This window comes from Neodiprion lecontei, chromosome 3, assembly GCF_021901455.1.
Source record: "Neodiprion lecontei isolate iyNeoLeco1 chromosome 3, iyNeoLeco1.1, whole genome shotgun sequence".
Lineage (NCBI taxonomy): Eukaryota > Metazoa > Arthropoda > Insecta > Hymenoptera > Diprionidae > Neodiprion > Neodiprion lecontei.
In genome coordinates, this window is record NC_060262.1 from 973,985 (window position 1) to 993,365 (window position 19,381).

Genomic DNA, 19,381 nt, shown 5'->3' on the forward strand with positions numbered 1-19,381 from the left:
TCGGAGTTTATCGTTTAAAATTACGTCGGATGATTGTTTGTTGAAACAGAGGGCGAAAATAGTACAAAATAATTAAACCCTCCGATGTTCGAAAAAGAAAGTCGACAACCAAAAACAAAAAAGAACCGAATGTTGAGAAAAAATTTTTATAAAAAGTGGAAACGATACGTCATTCAAGTAGATTAAAGCCTCACTTTTTACACGGCAGTCCATCTGTCGCAGCCCTTGATACGAGGGTATAAAAAATTGATATTGTAAAACGATAAAACCTTTCCACCCGTATGTGTACGTATATTGTCGTACGATACGAAACCAGAAGAGATAGCAAGAAAGGCCGAACGGCCGTACAATGATTGAGAACCGAGTCTCGACCTGATGGAAAAATGGTGTCAAAAAGAAAAACAAAAAAAAAAAAAAAACCAAAGAAGAAAAACAGTCGATCAGACATAATATCATACCGCGAAATGGGCGAGGGTGATGCCGGCGAGGATGAGGTAGCTGAGCTCCCTGGTGCTGGCCTTGACGACGGGGGTGTTGTTGTGCCTGACGAAGACGCGGCAGGTGGCGAAGGTTGCGAGAAGTCCGAGGGCGCTGAAGGTCATGGCGACGACGGCCTCGGCGTCGCCCCACGAGGTGTACTCGTCGGGGATGACGAGGCACTCTTTGGTTGGCGGGGACAGAGAAAGAGAAAGGCGTGACGGAGAGACGGAGTGATCGAATTAGCCGATATGCGACGATAAAGTTCGGGGATCGGCGTCGCGACGCGATGCGGCGCCAAGATCCTCGTTACGATCACGTCCCATGCGGTGGTGTAATTGCGACGAAATCGAAGGGGAACAATACTTAGCGACGCGTTCCGACGTATACGGGGGAACGATATTAAGCGGCAACGCGGACGGCTTGTCGGAAGGAGAGAAGAAGACAGGGGCGGAGGGATGAGGATGTAAAGTACGGGGGAGAAGGTGACTAACGACTTGTTTAAAAATTCCTCCGACGGCATTGTCGCGTTAACCGTTCCCCCGAGTCACGCTGGCATAAATTACTTCTAAAGACCGGCGATTGATGGCCGCTAGAGGCGAAGGAAGCTACGCGATAAATAACATTTTTCCCCGTTATAACAACAGAGAGATCCTGCACCAGACGTTTATATACACGTCCGAGTTTCTTTCTCCCGTCTTCCGAACCCATACCGTTCCATCCCTCCCTATTCCCGGATCATTCGTCTTCCCCCCAGATTGCGATCCCGAAATTTGATCTGATTCATGAGCTAATTTGGTCTCCAATTCCACCCAGCCGCTTTTTCCTCCCTTGTTTTTTTCACCGATTTCATTTATTTTTGTTTTTCTCTCTTTTTACGTCAACGGAGAGAAGAATCTTCTTACCGGTTTTGTTGCCGTTCGGCCATTGTCCGTTCGGGCAAGGATGGCACTGGAGTTGATCCTTGTCGGCGATCTCGTGGTCGGCGCAGGGAACGCAGGCCCAGCAGCACCGTTTCTCTTGGCCACCGGTCTTGAAGTTCTGTGAAAATATCAGGAAACCAGCTTTTCAGGGCGATAGAGAAAATAAAATTCGCCAAATTGAGCTCAGGTGGACTAGGAAGGCTTTGACGGCTGAAAATGTGGTAAAAATTCAATTAATTCGCCCTTTACAAACTACTCAAAAAATAAACGCAATTTTTGTTATTTCTCAGTTGTTTGTCGCATTTTTGTCGACGAAAATCAGCGGCACGCGTAAAGAAAACGTTAATAATAAAGAAAGATATTGAGCGTTGAAGTCCACCGTGCGTTCGGATGTTGGTGTAACATGTTTACACGCCTTTTTCACTAGACGTTTTCCATTAGTTATTCCAGAATAACTCAAGAACGCGGTCAGATATCGCCTGGTTCTTAGATATTTATATTTTTAAAACTCGAACCACTGAATTTCGTAGTCAAAACTCCAATAAAAACTTTTGCAAAGAAAATGTGAGTGCGAGTTGTTTCAGTTCTTGACCAACGAAATTTGAATTTTTTCATCCCATTTCCGGCCTATTTTCGCCGCCTGTTTCCCTTAAAAGCGGCTTTTCGAAATAAATCGTCCGCACGAGGATCGTTAGATTAGGCTAATTACAGGAGGCTGTGCGAGAGCGCTGCGCGGATGATGCGAGACGGCGGCGGCATCAAATTTTCATCAAGATTTTACCGTCGGTTGTCTCAGTCTTGTCTCCTTAAACGTCAACGGCGGCGACGAGGTGAATACCAAGGGGAAGTAAAAGGAGTCACAAAAGGTGCGGAATACGTTATTTCACGCATATATTAAGCCCGGTGTCAAGACCTCGGAATTCACAATTTTACCCAATTTCGCATTACTTTGGAAGAAGATTTTGGTGAGACTTTGACGAAGACAATTGTTTTTTTTTTACATCTTCCTCGCTGAAAACCATGTAGTCAAAAAATCATGTGTACAGCGTGTGTGAAGAAAAATAATGTCAATATTCTACTACGAAAGTGGCACATATAGGCGCAAGGAATTTTCAACGCATGATTTTCTGCTCACTGCTACCAAAAATTCTTTATGCAAACACTTTCATCGTAGCGAATAGATTTTTTTTTTTTTTTTTAATCAACTTTCTGCTCTCAGCGCTTTGAAATTTCAGCCTAAATTAATCATAGATTATAACTTTACGAATAGAAATTCATAAAAATGAAATGAAACCTCGAGTGAAATTTTTTACCTCGAGGTTCTGTTCTGTTTATTTCCGTTTCCTTTCCACTTTTCCACTTTCGCCAGAGGATTGCGTATGTCGGCCAATCAAGCATGTAAAAAATCCGCAAATCGAGTCTGCAGAAAAACGTCAAAGCAGCGAAGGATAGGAAATCGATGAGACGGGATGAACTTTGAAGACCGTAATTGCGAGGCAAACATGAGCGGCGTATTTGCACAATAGATAATTATAATTACACGGCATCGAGTAACGCGTGAATGAACCGAGGATAATAATCGCTCGCTAATCATCGTCGTTACTATAATATTATACAACGAATATTCGCGCTAATTAGCAATCAATTCGAACGATTACCCCTCGCCAATTTTTTTTTTTTTTTTTTTGTCCATACTTACGTTTGCCGATTTTTCTTCTCAGCTTCTCTCGCTTCTTGCACAACTCTGCGTAGATTACGCGACGTGGTTATTCAACGAGTTGCGTGAATCGCGGAGAAAGCTGCGTATCGTGAAATCTCGCAAACAGCGAAGCCGTGAAAATGTGGGTAGGTACGTAATATAGTCCATAAGGGTGAAAAAGTAATGCAGGTAGGCAATTCGGTGCCTCGTACCGGTCTAATTAAACAACGCAAAGTGAAGTCAAAGCGACTGCCACAGGCGCGTGTGAGCACGTGTACGTACTTTCGCGTGCAAACTTTCTCTATGCTTGGATTCAGGTCTGTTCCACTCACCCTCTGTTTCCCTTCACGTGTTTTATACGAAACTTTTGTTCTATAACGTACAAACGTTCAAAGCTTGTATATTATGCATACGCCCGTTTGCCTCGTTGCTGATAAACACCGAAATTTCACACCGAGTTTCCTCAAAAGGCTCCGTTTGTTTGAATACCATTGTTTATCCCTCGAGTTTAATACGAAATTGCTAATCTTTAATTGGCCTAATCTGCGCTGTATTACTACTCAAAACAATCGGCTTTAAGCTGGTCTGCTCTCGAATTTCCCGTTCTCACACTGCAGGTTTCAAGTTCACAGAGATAAAAAAAAAAATTTGATTTTCGAATTAGAAATTCAGATTCGTGATTAACGATTCAAATCCCACCGCATCGGATCCCCGTTTTGGATTTCGCAAGCTGACTTCAGATTTGTGATTAGCGACCGAAAAAACCTCACGGTGCAAATTTTCATTCAAATCCATTCATCCGTTCTCAAGATATCGAAATTTTAATTCGATCGAAGCAAAAATCCAACAGGTTCTAAGCTTAGAAAAGCCGCGTCGATTGACACCAAAACCATTGAAATCCTGTAACTCGTTCGCAAAACTGATCACGTAGATACGTAAACACAGAAATACAGACGTCCGTCTGACAATGATTGGAAGTGGTGATTCTCAAAACTTGAAAACGTCGAGATCTATTTTTCGCATTAGGAGTAATTGCAATAACTTGAATTTTACTCTGAAAACAGAGAAACGGGAAGTTGGAAGAAAAAAAAAAATTGTATCGCAAAATCGTCTGCAAGGGTGTAAAAACTTGCGTTACGCCAAGGCGCAAGGGTCGGATCCAGAGCCCGGGAAATGCGAGCCGTGACGTATCTTTGTCGGATTCGCGGTTTGGCGACCGCTGCTAGATTAGATCGCGGAAAGTTCGCGGTTCGTTTGCAGACTGAAACGGAGGGGGAATTTCGGTTAGAAACGTGCGCGCTGTTCGGATCGCAGAGACTCTGAAACATCCCGTTGGGGAAGACGTACGATGAAACTAGAGAAAGGCCAAACATGCAAAATCGTCCGAGTGCGGTTTGACCCCCGCGTCTCGTCGCCCGCTGCCTCGCCCGAAACGTTTCCCCCTCGGTTTTTGGCCCGAGGGCAGAAATTGCGCCACCACCGCTGACCGAAGACTGAAATTACGAATTTGACGAACGCTGTTTGCGCGATATTACGTCCGATTTGTCAAGTCCTGATTCGATTTAACTCGTTCAAAGTAAAATTTTCGACGGACTTGCGTAGAATTTGCGTCGAGAGGGAAAAAATAAACAACTCTTTTTTGATATTTCAATTACGTGCAATTTTTACCACCCATTCGTATCGATCGTGTTTGGATAGAATTTCAACAATGCGGGAGAGTTGATAGATCTTTTAATTACGTTCGACGTTTTAGCGGTTTAGGAAAAAACAGTGTTAAAATTTTGTTTCTTTCTTTTTCATTTACAACATAAGTTATAATATAATTTTAATGCGCGTATATGAAAAGCGAGAATTTTCTACTTGTAATCCTCTCCGGTGATGTAAGAAAATTACTTTTTCTAATTTCAGTGAATATTTACGTTTTCGAACCTCTCTGGAATCGACAAACGATTATGTTTTTCCCAGTTTGTATATTCATTAAAAAAAAACATGTATAAGCCTTTTTATTTTTCAGAAAATGAACTTTTTTTCTCATTTTTCTTGCAAAAATTTATCAGCTTCAGATTTTTCACTCCGCCGTTTTCGAGACCATCGCGTAAGTTTGCCGGACAAAACCTACAGACTCTTCCATTTTCACGGCAATGAAAAGTATCGGTAAAAATTTATTTTTGCGGCTTGTTTCCCGTGAAATGTTCTTATTTTTTTACAATGTTTTTTTCCTTTCAGGTAAACTTACCTTGTAATTTCCGGGAGGGCAGGGCTTGGAGCAAACACTTTCGACGATTTGAGTGCCGCGTGATTGTGGAAGGCCGGAAAATGCGAGGGTCCCATTATTCCAGTCGCCGATTTGTATGTAGTCGTAAGTCCCGTTGGGTAGTTTTTGATAGTTCAATATTTCGTACCTGTAATATGGATTGGAGAAAATACGTGAGGACGTTGATAAAAAATTAAAAGAAAAAAAAGAAATAACCAAACGAGTTTAAAAGAGAAGGACTTCTCCGAACGCCGATTGTGGTACTCGATCGTACTCAAACAATCACTGCCACTGTTATCCACGAACACTTTTAAGGGGCTACGTGGGTCTCAAGGGTTAAAGCGCAAAACATATTTTCTCTAACTTGTAAAAACAAGTATAATAAAAGAATTATTCGTCCAAACCTAAGGCATATGAAAAAAGAATATTTCAACGAAATTTCATAAAATTTTCATCGAAAAATTTTTGACAATTGGTTTTCGGAGAGCCAGTATTTTCGCGGTGGACACGATAACTCGTGCTAGGTTTGTCTGAAATCAAAAAACCAAATATCTTCTGTCGGTAGGTGAGTATAGCCACTTTTTTACAAGGCGATAAATTGTGTAAATTGTACCAAAAATCGTACTTCAATTTTATTTTTTTTTTTTTCACCCATCGTCCAATCGCTAGCTGTGCTGACTTACTGACAGAAAATATTTGGTTTTTGAATTCCAGATAAAACTCGCATGAATTATCGTGTCGACCGCGAAAATACTTAATCTCCGAAAACCGGTTCTGAACGTTTTAATTTTCCAAATTTTTCGATACAAATTTCAAACATTCTTCTTTCATATGCTTCAAGTTTGATAAAATGATTCTTTGATTATATTAACAAAAAATAAAAAAAAATGACAGAAAATATTTCTTCTTTTAACCTTCGAGAGCCACGTAAGCCCTTAAGGGCGCGCCAAACGGAACCACGAAAGTATTTTAATTAAACACGCACCTGCAGCGGCTGTCACGGTTCGAACAACACGCGTTACTTTAACCCCTCTTCTTTCCACGAACGGTCTGAAGGCTGATTTATGTTATGCCTAATTAATTTAATTATACTCTCGTTTTACTTCTGACAATTATTCCGTAACTCGTGTTTCCGTTTTGTTGAAAATTTCCGTCCCGATTCACCGCAAGAATTAAGATGCGCGATTTTCAAATTCACAAGATACGTTGTGTGAAACGAATAGTAATATCAAACTTTGAAGAAGAAGAAAAAAAAAAAAAGTATAAGAGAAAAAAGAGAACTTTTAAACGTGAATCAAATTATCGTGCAAAGAAGAATGAAAGCGAACGAAACAATACAATGCGTTTGACAAAGCGTTTATTAATTAATTGCACGAACAATTATCGCAATGTACGTACAATGTTTTCAACAAAATGAATAAATAGTCCGATCGATGTTTTACATAATTAGCGAAACGTTGGAAAGAAAATAAAATCTATATTTCAACTCATCCGTGCATATTTATACCTGCACGTGATCTGCTCTACAGGATACGCGCAACGTACACGGACATCATTTTTTAAAAGTGAAAACAAAGATTAAAAAAATACGAAAAAAAACCCCGATATACCAAGATACGAACATCGTGAGTTGAAATTCCCCGACGGTTTTCCATACGCATATCTTGGTAATTAATTACACCGAGACTGCGGAAGAATTCTCACGCTTTGTTTTGAACATAAGCTCGATGCCCGTGAATGTATGTACAGGATGAATTAGAGCGAGGTTTCACGTCCGCCCACCATCGGCAGCTAGAGAAGCTGCGACATATTGGTAATAAAAGTGAAATACTGTAAACCCTTTTTTCTCTTCGCTTCCCCTCCACCGCCCCATTAAAAAAACGCGTCAAATCGAGCTCGAGATTACCCCCTGATTTATGGAACTCGCCCTGCAGGGAGGAAGCCTTATTTCGATCTCACTGTGACTTCCTGAAGCGTAGCAAAACCGGGTTAGTTCGATATTGGTTGTTGTTCGATACTCGGTCACCGACGACCAAACATGCTTGGCTTCGTTTTTATTTTTTTGTTTTTCTTCGATTTGAATTCGAGAGAAAAATGACTTCACTTAAGATATAGTGAAAGTCAGGTTGTTAATTACTTCCGTCAAACTACATACCGGCAATTTTTTTACTACCAAAATTTTTGATCACAGATTGTAATGATATAAATTGAAATTAGAAATTCAGTTTGAAGCTCGTTTCTACGAACTTGCATCGGGCTCAGGGCAGTTAACTTGTTGACTTTGATCAGTGGTTCTATCGCCATTGATATTTGAATGGTTTTAGTAAGTTTTGATCTCAACAACCCTAGAAGGAAGCGTAGTTTTTCGAAATTGACTCCAGTTATTTATTTTATCGACATTTTTATACACGAATCAGAAAAGCAATATTAGATGAAAGATTCCGGATTTTTTTTTTTTTTTCTTTGTTCAAGAACTTATTTTCAATTAATTCTTTTCATCCCCCCTTTCGTGACAGAAGAAGAAATAAAATTTTGGAAACCGATATACGCACCGACCTGCCTGGAGGATCACCACGTCGATCAAATTCCACGTCCTCACCGCCGAAGGAAAAGGTGACGTTCATCAAGTGATCCTTGAGGTTGAAGAATCAGAATGCGTTGTAAGAATAAGACGAAGATAAATATTGAAATACTCGACCCTCGGAGAAAACGCAAATTTCGTTTTTACCGCTATTTTATACGAATTATTTCAATTCTTTCGCCAAAATATGTAAAAATTTAAAAGATGACAACTTTTTCACGAAATTTAATTTTTTCGTAAGAACAAGATTTTTTTTTAGGTATTCTTTCCGATGATTCAGTATTTCCGAAGAGGCATTCGAACTACGGGGGATCGAGTCTACAATATTTGCGAAATATCTCAGAATTCTTTCAAGTTGATGAAAAGCTCACCTTGAAGAGCGTCCCGTTAAAGGGACGCATGGCCTTGCAAACGCCGTAGAAATTTTTCCCGCATACTTCCTCGAGCATGTTGTGAAGCCCGTGAGCCATGGCCCAAAACGACTTCATCACGAAGCTCATTTTCGGGTCCTGTTTGTATTTCTCGCTGAGCTTCTCGTTTCCTGAATTTCAACAGAAATGAAATGCAACACCGAATAGCAGATGTTATTGCGACGACATAATTCAAAAAAAATGTACCATTTTTTATCGTTCAACCCTCTTTCGGCCCTTGGATTTTTTCCCAAAATCGTTTGTTCCATGTACTCGTCGCGTATCGTATACTATGACTTTCTTTGCAAGAAATTTAGTTTCAAGCTCGTTTCTATATGGACTTGCAACGGCCTGCAGTCACGGTCTTGTTGACTTTAATCAGTTTCGAGGCCGAGCTGCCTAGAGGCGGCGAATTTTCACGTATAGACTGGAATAGACGCGGCGAATGTAGGCATTGTAATATTAGAACTGAGATTCTGTGAGCCTTGGAATCTCTCGTACGATTTGCAAAGAGGAAGAAAAAAATACAAAAAAAAAAAATAAAAGCACTACACAAACGTATAAAATAAAAAATAAACAAACTTGCGACTGATATTTATATTCTTTCCGCAGGGCTTAGGGCAGGGAAAACAGGATCGACTGGCCCGGTACGTGTTAGTTTCATAAAAATGGGAACGACGATCGACGACGATCGTAAAATTGTCTATTTGTATACCACGAACGGCAGCGTTCGTGATCGTGGTTTTGTTGTTACCTGAATGATACACAGCATCGACTGGCTACATGGTTGTTAAAAACCAAATATCCGGCCAGACGTGGCTGTTATTGGAATATCGCCAGATTTTTTAAACACTCACGCGATACCCGCGCGGAAGAGATATGAGGAGTGAATTAATTAAAAGAAGCGTCGAAAGGAACGATTTGTTCGACCGTCGACAAGAATGCGGTAAAAAATATTCTCCGAATGTGAATATAAAAAACGAACAAATTTTTATCTCACAAATATCGCGTGTAGAATCTAAATAGTTATACGAAGGATGGAAATTTCTTTTCTTTCAGATTTTTGCGGGAGTTTATCGAAATTAAAAGATGACAATTAATTATAATCGAGCTGACTCTAATGTTTGGCAATATCGCTGAATGGTGAATTCGATTTCTTTCGGGTGATGTAGACGATCAGCGTCGCGGCGGCTGATGTCAATTCAGCCTAATATCATTTTGTCTGTCGATTAAATAGGGAGGGCGATTTGACGGCGGTTCGGATACTCGATCTTCGACTAACTGTTCACCGAAGTCAATCGTTTTCCAGGAGCGAATCAAGGGCTCCTGAGCCGAAGTATTGTCATTCCGGTTTACTGTTGGCTCGAAACAAAGGAAAGTCGAGTAAAAACAGTGTAACATATTTAAACACCGAAAAAGAATGGTGTATGTCTTTTTACGAAAAAAAAAATGACTGGAACTGCCATAGTCTGATATAGTTTCAAATTTTTAACATAGATTACAGATGCAGGTATAATTTAACCCTCTGAAGCATACATTTTTCCTTGCAGTCGAATTCTTTGAAACTGAGCGTATAAACGTTCTCGATGTCTGAAGTTTTCAAAGTTGAAAAAGCCGGTTCTGATATGAGCGAATAGGATCAATTTTTATATTTTCAGCCCGCCATCTTGAATTTTGAAATTCTGACAGTGTATTCGTTTTTAGCGACTTTCAATTTTCTAATCCCCACGAACTTTCCACAATTGCATTTATTTACAGCGCTCAGTATATTCACGGAATCATGATAATCCATCTTAAGACATCAACATTGACATCCTAGAAGTACAATCATGCGTGAAAAAAAAATACAGCGACATCTCAAAAATTGAATCTAAATGTCGAATAACCGATTCAAAAAAGGTGTCTCATATTCGAGACGCTGTGCCGCAAAGGGTTAAACACTTGAGCACAAATTGTTTCAAGATGTGTTTCCGACGTTATTTCATCAATTCCGAGCCGTTCAAGACGATGATTAAAGTATAAAATCACTCTTCGCGGGGCTCCTGACGCCTACTCGTCCCTGGAAAACGGCCCGCAGCTTCAGCTTCTCATCGCCACCGACGTCGTGGAATTGGATTTCCGGATTACACACATCCGTGCGTCTACGACCCGTTTAAACTCTGCCGTCCGTCTATGGGTCAGACTACAGTTCGACCCGGATCAACTCCTCCCTCATTACCCAATCCTGCCAATTATCACCGACACTGGTCCCCGCTTCCCAATGAAGTACATAATAAGAGATTTGACGGTATACCTTCGACGACTTACCAGTAGAGTATCAGACCTTCGGATCATGGATTCTGCTGAGACTTCTCTGAGAGTTTTCCTTGGGTCAAAAATATTGTACTACTGAAATAATATGAATCTATAAGATCCTGTCACTGGAGCTTCGATGGAAATCAAGAAAAAATTAATGTTCAAGGTAAAAATACCCAACGAATTTCATTTGTCGTAACATTTTGCTCGTCAAATCGTTGATATTATCAATTTTACCCAGAGTAAAGAGAGGAATTAGTGAGATGGAATTACGTATCACAGGCTTCATGTTTTAGGCCAAGGAAATGGTAAAGCCGAATCCATGCTTCAAAGTTCCAATACTCTCCTTGTTAGTAAAATTTCGCAGGTAACCAAATGGGCAAATGAATTCCAATCGTCGAATGATTGCGGGTGAGGTTTAACACGCGACTCACGTTAAGTCGCGAAAGAAGCGAATGAAATCAGCGACTCACCGGTACAGATCTTCTTGTCGACGGGAAAGACAGTGGTTGTCGGAGTCCTCTCGACGTCCTCGTCGTTACCGGTAACACCGGGCAAGGAGCAGTTGAACTTGTGCTGCCAGAACTCTTGAAACCAGGGATTCCTCGAGTTGTTGTAGGGTTTAAGGGCGAAGTAGTGGTCATCGAACTCGTGGACGTAGGGGGAGTGGATTCGTATCGAGAGACTGCCCCAAGCCTCGAATTCGTGCCCGGTGACGACGTCGTCTCGATCAGCCCAACCGTCGCTGTTTATAGCGAAGGAGTGAATTAGCCGGTTGATAATGTATAATTAACGGAGAGGCTGAAATTAAGGACTTACTGGCTATACGTTATCGAGCAAAAGTGAGCCTCGTCGATGATATTGAACAATTTGCGATAAGATAAAAATTCATATCACGTGAGAAAAAGAGCATTCCCTGAAAATTTCTTAAACAATGTTTGGTTTAAGCAATTTCTCAACAGCTTCTGGTCTATATATTATTGTCGGTAAAATTTAATTTTCTTATCGTCTTTATTATGGTTGAGAACGTATAGCAAATACACCCTTGAGGTGAGATTCGGCGAAAAAGCGAATGGAAAAATAGAGGCTTCGACAATTTATTCGCCGGCACCTCGGCTGATTACCTAGCTCGAGGTACCTGCGATTGCGGTTTACCGTAATTGAGTCTCTCCCCTTCTCTGTCAACCCACCCCTAGACCATTTGCTTCCTGAAGCTAAGTCGCTGCATCCGTTACTTAAACAGTTCCGTTCGCTGCTCGACTTATCGTCGCGGCGCCGTTTATCGACGATGGAGATTTAACCCCCGAGGAAGTTCGCCGAGCTTTCGTAGCTCTAGCCAACTTCGTTCGAGAGCTTAATCATCGTTGGGGTAAAATTTGTCCCCCCGTTGCCGAGCCGACGAGTTCAGTTAGCATCGGTGGAAACCCTCGAGTGACGAATCGAAACGGCGGAAAAATTTATGAATTTATGAATTTAGGAATTGACATTTTGATGTACCGACTAATCGTACCAACCCGAGCCCACGTCCACTCTGGAGAAGAAGACGCAACCACCGGCGCGTTGAAATTAGCCAGCAAATCAGTCATGATTTAATCCAGCTGGAAGGTCACCGAGTCAATTGCCAGAGGAAGAATTGAGCTGGCGCAGCTGACTGGCGAAATATTCGTTCCGAAAAGAAGGTCGAATTTATACTATACAAACGCTCGGCAATTCTTTGAAACGATGAAAGTTTTTACGAGATAAAGATTTTTTTTCTTTTGGCAAGCATGAATCAATCGTTGGCGAAATACAATCATATTTTAGACCTGCGTGTCGATAAATTTGACGACTTGTCGATTATGAAGAGTTTTCACCAAATTCCGAATTTTTTAGCGCCGAAACTTAAAGTAAAGAAATCAAACTTTGAGGAAACATCAAATTTTCGAATGGCCCGAAACCCGACGCTCAAAGTTCCGAAATCTGAAGTTGCGATACAGCAAAGTTCCGACGAAGCAAATTTGGAACTTCGAACCCGCCCCTAGGAGACAATGGACCATTCGGTCGTTAGACAATCACTCCGAATACGATCTTTTTACGAGTTTTGTCCAAAAAATTTCAAGAGCTTAGGTCAACTCCTCGCCTCAAGTCCAAGCTCCTTAGAATTTCTACACGAGAATTCGCAATTACATTGTCCGTTGTCCATTTCAGATTGGACATCTCGACATATTTTTCCATCGAAATCTGAATCAATAATTTTTTTCCAACGATCATTCAACAAGGTACCTTCCGATGAACATGAACCTCTCTGTCAAATTCAGCCTCCTCGACGCTCCCAGCAGGCCGCGCATCGTCATGCCCTCGCAGAAACAGACGACAACATTCGCGGCACGATCCTGATTCAGGTTCGTCAGGACTCTGTCGAAGGCCGCGTCCTCCGCTGTCGAGAGAACAGCGTCTTCTCGAGCAACGCAGACTCCGCTTCGTTCGGCCAGCTCGCGAAACGCCGCGATTCCGCTCTGGCCATAATTTTCTGAAACAAAAAGAAAGAGAAATACATAAAGAAAGAAAACAGTTATTTTCTCAAACGTTTCCGTCACAGCGTAACGCTCAGCGTCCCGCCTCAAAAATTTCCATGTCCTACCCTTATCGCAGTTTATTTACAACTTCAAATGATCTTTGTTACTTCAGATTTGGGATCAGCGTCCCAAAAACCCCCGAATAACAAGTTTCGGCGAGAGGCATTATATTTTTGATTTTTCTTCCGCCATATTGGAACCGCCATTTTGGATTTACAAATCATCAAATTCTGATTTCGGATTCGTGATCGGCGACCGGAACAAGTCCCCGAGTAACAAAATTCAGGCCAAAATATTGAGTTGAAAAACGTGTGACTGAAAGGGTTAACGAAAACCGTGTTTCGTTAGTCAAACAGTCGACGGATGTCAACAAAATTGTTTTCACTCAACCTCGTCAATGAACGAATCAAAATATTTCAGAAAAAGATTCGCACTTTGACAGTTAATGGGGAAAGAGAAAATAAAATATCAAGATATGACGAAAATCGATAAATAGAGAAAAACTGCAAACGCGACAGATTTGTCGTCGCGTGAATAAAATCGTAAATATATATATTATATATATACATATATACGCCCCGCCGATCCTGCATGTTTCGCATCGGGAAACCGCGGTAACAGTTTCCGTTTCCGTTGTAGAATAAATTTGTCCCAACAACTTGAAATTCGCTGACTATGTCGGGTTCCTATAGTTTCTGGTATGGATATAGAAACGCATATACAACCATACACATGGATATACACTTAATATTCCAAGTGCATTTGAAGTTTCGGAAAATCGAATGTGCGAAATCTTGCGAAACGTATTCTCGTGATTATGACGAGGTATGTACCTACCTATAAACGGAACCGAATACCGTCACTCCGTGAACGAAGATAATTATCACCGTACGTAACAATGGCAGGTTAATTTACCGCAAAAGCGAACAAAGGGTAATTAGAGTGTGCGTTTTATCCTTTTTTTTTTTTTTGTCTTTTTGTTCCCACTCCTTTTTCCCCTTTTTATCCTGTCACGGTGTGGATGGATTATAACCGTGCCTTGAATTCATATCTCGAAGCAACCATTTACGAAACGTCAATACGGAGACAATACAAGATAAGAAGAAAAGAAGGGTAAGAAGAAAGGAAGGGCGGGGGGGGAGGGGGATAAAAGCGCAACGAAACAGAATGAAGCCGAATCCGCGAACTCATTCACGACAATTAAACGGATAATTTATATAGACATACTTTTTTTCTCTTCCCTCATTTCCTTTAAAGCACCCTTCGCTTCGAGGCAATTCGTCCCTGCGCTAACGCTCTTTCCAAGGATACATTATAGTCGACGTTACCAGCCCCGCTTGAATTTGGTCGGAAAAAAGATGGGGGTAAAAATGAACTTGAACCCCGGGAATCCCCTGGCTTGTAAAAAGGATTGAAAAAAATCTATGTATCCCGAAACGCCGGGGGGCGACTGCCCGCTGCCACCTTCGATGTGCTTGCAGCGTGAATTTATGAGGAAAGGTTTATTGGCTCGAGTCAGCTAACGCTGATGAGGTTAAGGAAGGACTCCTCGTTTCGGCGTCAATGGTTTTTCTCGATTCGCCTCTTTTCTACATTCCGATTTTATCTCTTCTCAATATTCGACGGAAATCCCGAAGGTCGTAGATGGGGGGGAAAAAAAAAATAACTATATCTATACCCCGTAGAGGCTATAAGTCGAAAAGCACCGATTTTGCCTCTGCGTGAAATCTGACGAAGATTTATTCGGGCATCCGATCTGAACTGATCGTCATTTTTTCTCCTCCGTAAACTTGCCTCAACGTCAACATTTTCATACGAGTATCCATCTCAATGTGAAAGAATTCGCGAATATTTTTTTTCACCACAGATTCGTCCGCACGTTCCGTGTCTGTCACACTTGAGGTCTGAAAATAAAATGAATGACGTACGTATAGGACGTGTTTTTTTTTTTTTTTTTGGAAAAAACCTTTCAATTAAATTTACTGCAACGAATCACCGGACAGCCGGAGCTTTGATCGCTTTGCAAAGCACCGAAACGCCAACCCCTTAATTACCCGTTCATTCCCGTCTCCATTCACTCAGCTGTCGCTCCGTTCGTGATTGTGTACACTTTGCGAGATCGAGCTTTACAACCGTGGTTTTTGTTTTTCTCTCTCTTTTTCGTGCAAACAGTTGTTTTTTTTTTTTTTCACCCGATCCGTCCATGTCGCGTTTCGGGGGTAAATAAAGAACCCGGAGAGGAACGCGAATAGAATAATTGGAAAAGGGTGAGCTACAAAATCACGACCAACGATTATTTATACGCTAATTTTATTTGAGAGCGCGATTTTTCAACGGATAGAATTTTTTTTCTCGAGTATGTTTGAGTCCGCAGATATTTATATGCTGCATATAACGCGATGAATCGACCTCTGTAATACAATACATACACCAGCGCCACACCATGATCAACCGCAACTCCGTATCATGGCGCTCCGAATGAACCCAACGTGAGAATAATTACACCGCATACTTTGACGTAGGATTCACACGTGTGAAAATATATCCGAGAAGCTTTTAAGATCGGTCGTAACTCAGGTTGAGCGTTAGTCCGATATCTGGTCCACAATGAAAGGCCAGGAAGTAAATATTGAGATATATGCTTTTTTGTTGCGGATACGCGCGCGCACGTGGCCAAATCATGAGTGGAGTTTCTGTTCTAAACTTTATTAGCCGCGTACGAGATACTCGATAGTACTGAGAGCCGCTCCGCAAAACAAACTTATGCCCTGCAACGGGGCTAAGTTCAGACCATTCGTCGAGCCGAGATTATTTCATTTGTACGCAATAGAGAACTGTCGAGATCGACGGTTTGATTCGGAAATTCGAGAGCACCCTCAAACAAGATATTTTTAGAAAAAATTCCAAACAAGAAGTACTCGAGGAAATGAAAATCAAGAATAGACGCAGATTTTGTGTATACACTTTTTTCAATAATCTACGAAATTTTGAGACGCTCAAGAAACGAATTTCAGCGATTTTTGAATGAGTTCCGGTGCGGTTCTAAACTGAGCGGAGTGACGAGACAAGGAATAATTGAATTCATAACGAACGAATGAATCGATCCGCGAGTGAACTTTTCAGGGACGACCGACTGGGAATCAGGCACCAATTCCGAAGTTGGTAGGTACGAGGCAATCAACGAAGCAATTCGAGGATTGCGGAATCGACGTCGCTTTGTGTAGAAGGCCACCTGGCCGAGGGTTTCGATATGCGGGGGACTCCAGCGGGCAGATACGAGGTGCACAACGGGACTTAGGCCTTGGGGACAATGCATTCATGCGCGTTGTGCGGCAAGATTTGATCGAGGATCTCGGGAATTGCTAATTGGGAATGGGGGATGACACACTCACCGTCAGTGTTGACGATGGACACGTAGGTCCAGTTGAAGTATCTCACCAGATCCACCAGCAGCTGGGCCTGGTAATGATCCGACGGTACGACTCGCAGGAACGTCGAGTACCTCGACTTGTCGGTGAGGTCACGTGACGTCGACGAATAACCGACCTAAAACACGGCGGCTTGAGTCCAACAGATTTTCAAGACCGACCGTAATTATCTCCCGGTAAGGAAACAAAACGTGAAAACACTAAATTGAGTAACAACGGTATAACGATCATTCGGCAGCGATGAATTTGGAGAAGAACTTTTCAAGTGAACACTCCTTCAGGAAAATAGTTTCGTATCGTGTTGGCAGCTTTGGACACCTAAACTTCCTTTCGTGATCCAAGAAGTTTCGTAAGATCTTTGAAATGTTGGGAAAATCGGTTGGCTTCCGATGACGTGGTCTTTTTCACCACTTCAAGCAAGTCTAACGTTTGATAGAGACTAAAGATTGAGACTAGTTCCCAAGGAAATACGAATAGTAGCAGGTTATATCTGGTTCGGGTCGAAAGAATCGGAGGCATTGGTTCGAAATCTACACGGACCGATGAACAAAAGGAGAATTTGATTAATCACTGACCACCGCAAGATCTGAATTTACTCAGCTCCACTCACCTGTGGAATGGAGAAAAGCTGAAGCAGGTTTTGAACCTGAAGAGTGACGGAACTCGATCCTGGTCCAACAACGCCGACAAGCGGAGCTTTTCCGTCGGGAGTCTCCTGCTGGAACATTGAAAACAAACAACGACTTTGACGGTCATAAATTGGAAGCAGAGCCAGGATAACTGAGGATTTGAATAGGGACCTGAGGCGCGGCTTGCAAGCAATGCGCAGTGTCGGCGTTCTGCGAGAGTTGAGACTGAGTGAGCACCGGAGTTATGGCGTCTCGAACCAGTTCGATGCTCTGCTGAAGAGCGACCGGAGCCGACCAGCACGAGTCCCTGGCCTCGAGTCCGAGGGTGACGCCTGAATGAGAAGAAGACGAAGGGCTGACTCTTCCGTTTTCTTTTGTTACGTGAAACCGTCGCGAAGACAAGGACTCACCAGGTAAAATACTGCTGTTGCTGTTGATCTTGTCGAGGGTGATGAGGGCCGTCTCGACCCGTTGAATACCGTACGTTTCGCGAACTTCGCCGCAGACCAAAGCACCCTGACCACCTCTGGGGGTTTTGTGAACGCTGAAGAGGGCGCCGATGACCAAGTCACCTTTGACTCTAGCCGACGGATCCCCGGCAGCAGCGACGCCGACAAACGTGGCTATGAAGTAAACGATCAGCAGCATGTTTCGAACGGGATCCGGAGGCTACGTTCGGCGAACTTCCGGAAGCTCGAGCGCCGTTTTCACTATCAAGCAATGGCCGGACGGTGGTCGAGCGTTTGAGCTGCTCATCTCGGTGCCGTTGATGCGATGTTTTTTTGCACCCTTATTTCCTGCTTGCATAACGCGGGCTAGCTTCCGCAATGTTGTTCACTTTCCGCAACGGGAATGGAATGGAATCGCCGCTTCCCGTGTGTAATGTTCCATCAAACCGCCTCAAGTACGTTTAATGCAGATTTGTTTGAACGTGGAGATTGAGTCTGGAACAAAAGAGGATTGCGATCACTCAGCAAAGATTGGGATAATACGATGGGAAGGGCGCGCAGGATTGCTTGCTTTTTTTATGCACATTCATTACAAGACCGCGGGGATCCTCGCGAAATTTCATACGTCACATGTAATGCGACTTATTCGCGAATCACGGCTCGATCACGGAGCTCTATTGTCTTCCAAAGACAATTCCACGGTATAATGAAGACGCTGATGGAACTTGGTCCAATTTTTTTTCCCCCTATCCTATATTTGACGTTGGATTATTCGCTGATCGCCGTTACGCCCGTCAAAATCAGATCACCATAGTCGCAATTACATATCTCTTCCATTATCTCTTTTCCTCGTCTCAAGATGAAATTGGTATCCAACTCTCCTCGAACGAATCTCATCGTGATAAAAGTAATGCCGTACTAGACCTACACATATATATCTATATACCGGAAATTTACTCTCGTCGCGTCGTTTTAAGCCAGTCAAACCGTCACGATGAGCGGTTAAATACGACGTCCAATATAACGAGTGGATTATGTTACGGTATGTGCGGACGAGTATGAGACCACTGTCCGACTTTACCCAGTGCCCGTCAAATTCGTTCCAATTTTTTTCTCCATTTCATGATCAGCAAAATCTAATCGCGCGATAGAAACGATCTCCACCAACAACGGACTAAAATCATTCCACGATTGCATAGTGTCCTGAGGGATAGTGGAAAAGAAATAGAGAGAAAAAAAGATCGGAATACCAAGAGAGAAGAGGGGAACAATGGGACGCGAAATGAAGGGTTGATGTACGAGTAAAACGGTGAATAATAAATCCTGCCACCCGAAATTTACACGCGAGCAGATGCTTGTACAATCCGTGTTAAAGACGTGCGGATAGACGGTTAAGCCAACCACAGCTTTAAGTACATCACGGTAATGCGATTCAATGAGAATTTACACCCTGTAACGTAAAAGCGACGGATTTTCACCAAAGTTCGTCGCGAGTATATGCGCGGATACTAATCCTCGGGAATTAGATACCTTGATGAAAACGCTATGCGCTATATATAAAGTTGTAATTATTGTATATAAATCGTATTGCGGTATACATATAGTATAATTGATCGTGCGAAGGATGTGTGATCGAGTGACGTGATCGTCTTCAAGTATATGGGGCATTCCACGTCAAAGT

The 19,381-nt window shown here is 42.3% G+C and overlaps 1 protein-coding gene across 2 annotated transcripts in view; it reads right to left on the minus strand.

Annotated features, from left to right (window-relative positions):
* LOC107228211 (metabotropic glutamate receptor 1-like) overlaps positions 1–19,381 on the minus strand; it is a 43,444-nt gene that overhangs the window by 5,501 nt on the left and 18,562 nt on the right. For both annotated transcript variants that reach the window (XM_046734761.1, XM_046734760.1), the window contains 11 exons: positions 17,662–18,195; positions 17,423–17,583; positions 17,233–17,340; positions 16,587–16,740; positions 12,902–13,148; positions 11,113–11,384; positions 8,306–8,475; positions 7,910–7,986; positions 5,336–5,501; positions 1,383–1,518; positions 459–661 (listed from right to left, as the gene is read on the minus strand). In XM_046734761.1, the coding sequence (XP_046590717.1) occupies positions 459–661; positions 1,383–1,518; positions 5,336–5,501; positions 7,910–7,986; positions 8,306–8,475; positions 11,113–11,384; positions 12,902–13,148; positions 16,587–16,740; positions 17,233–17,340; positions 17,423–17,583; positions 17,662–17,899 (1,932 nt within the window). In that variant the 5' untranslated portion in view covers positions 17,900–18,195. The remainder of the gene's footprint in view (positions 1–458; positions 662–1,382; positions 1,519–5,335; positions 5,502–7,909; positions 7,987–8,305; positions 8,476–11,112; positions 11,385–12,901; positions 13,149–16,586; positions 16,741–17,232; positions 17,341–17,422; positions 17,584–17,661; positions 18,196–19,381) is intronic.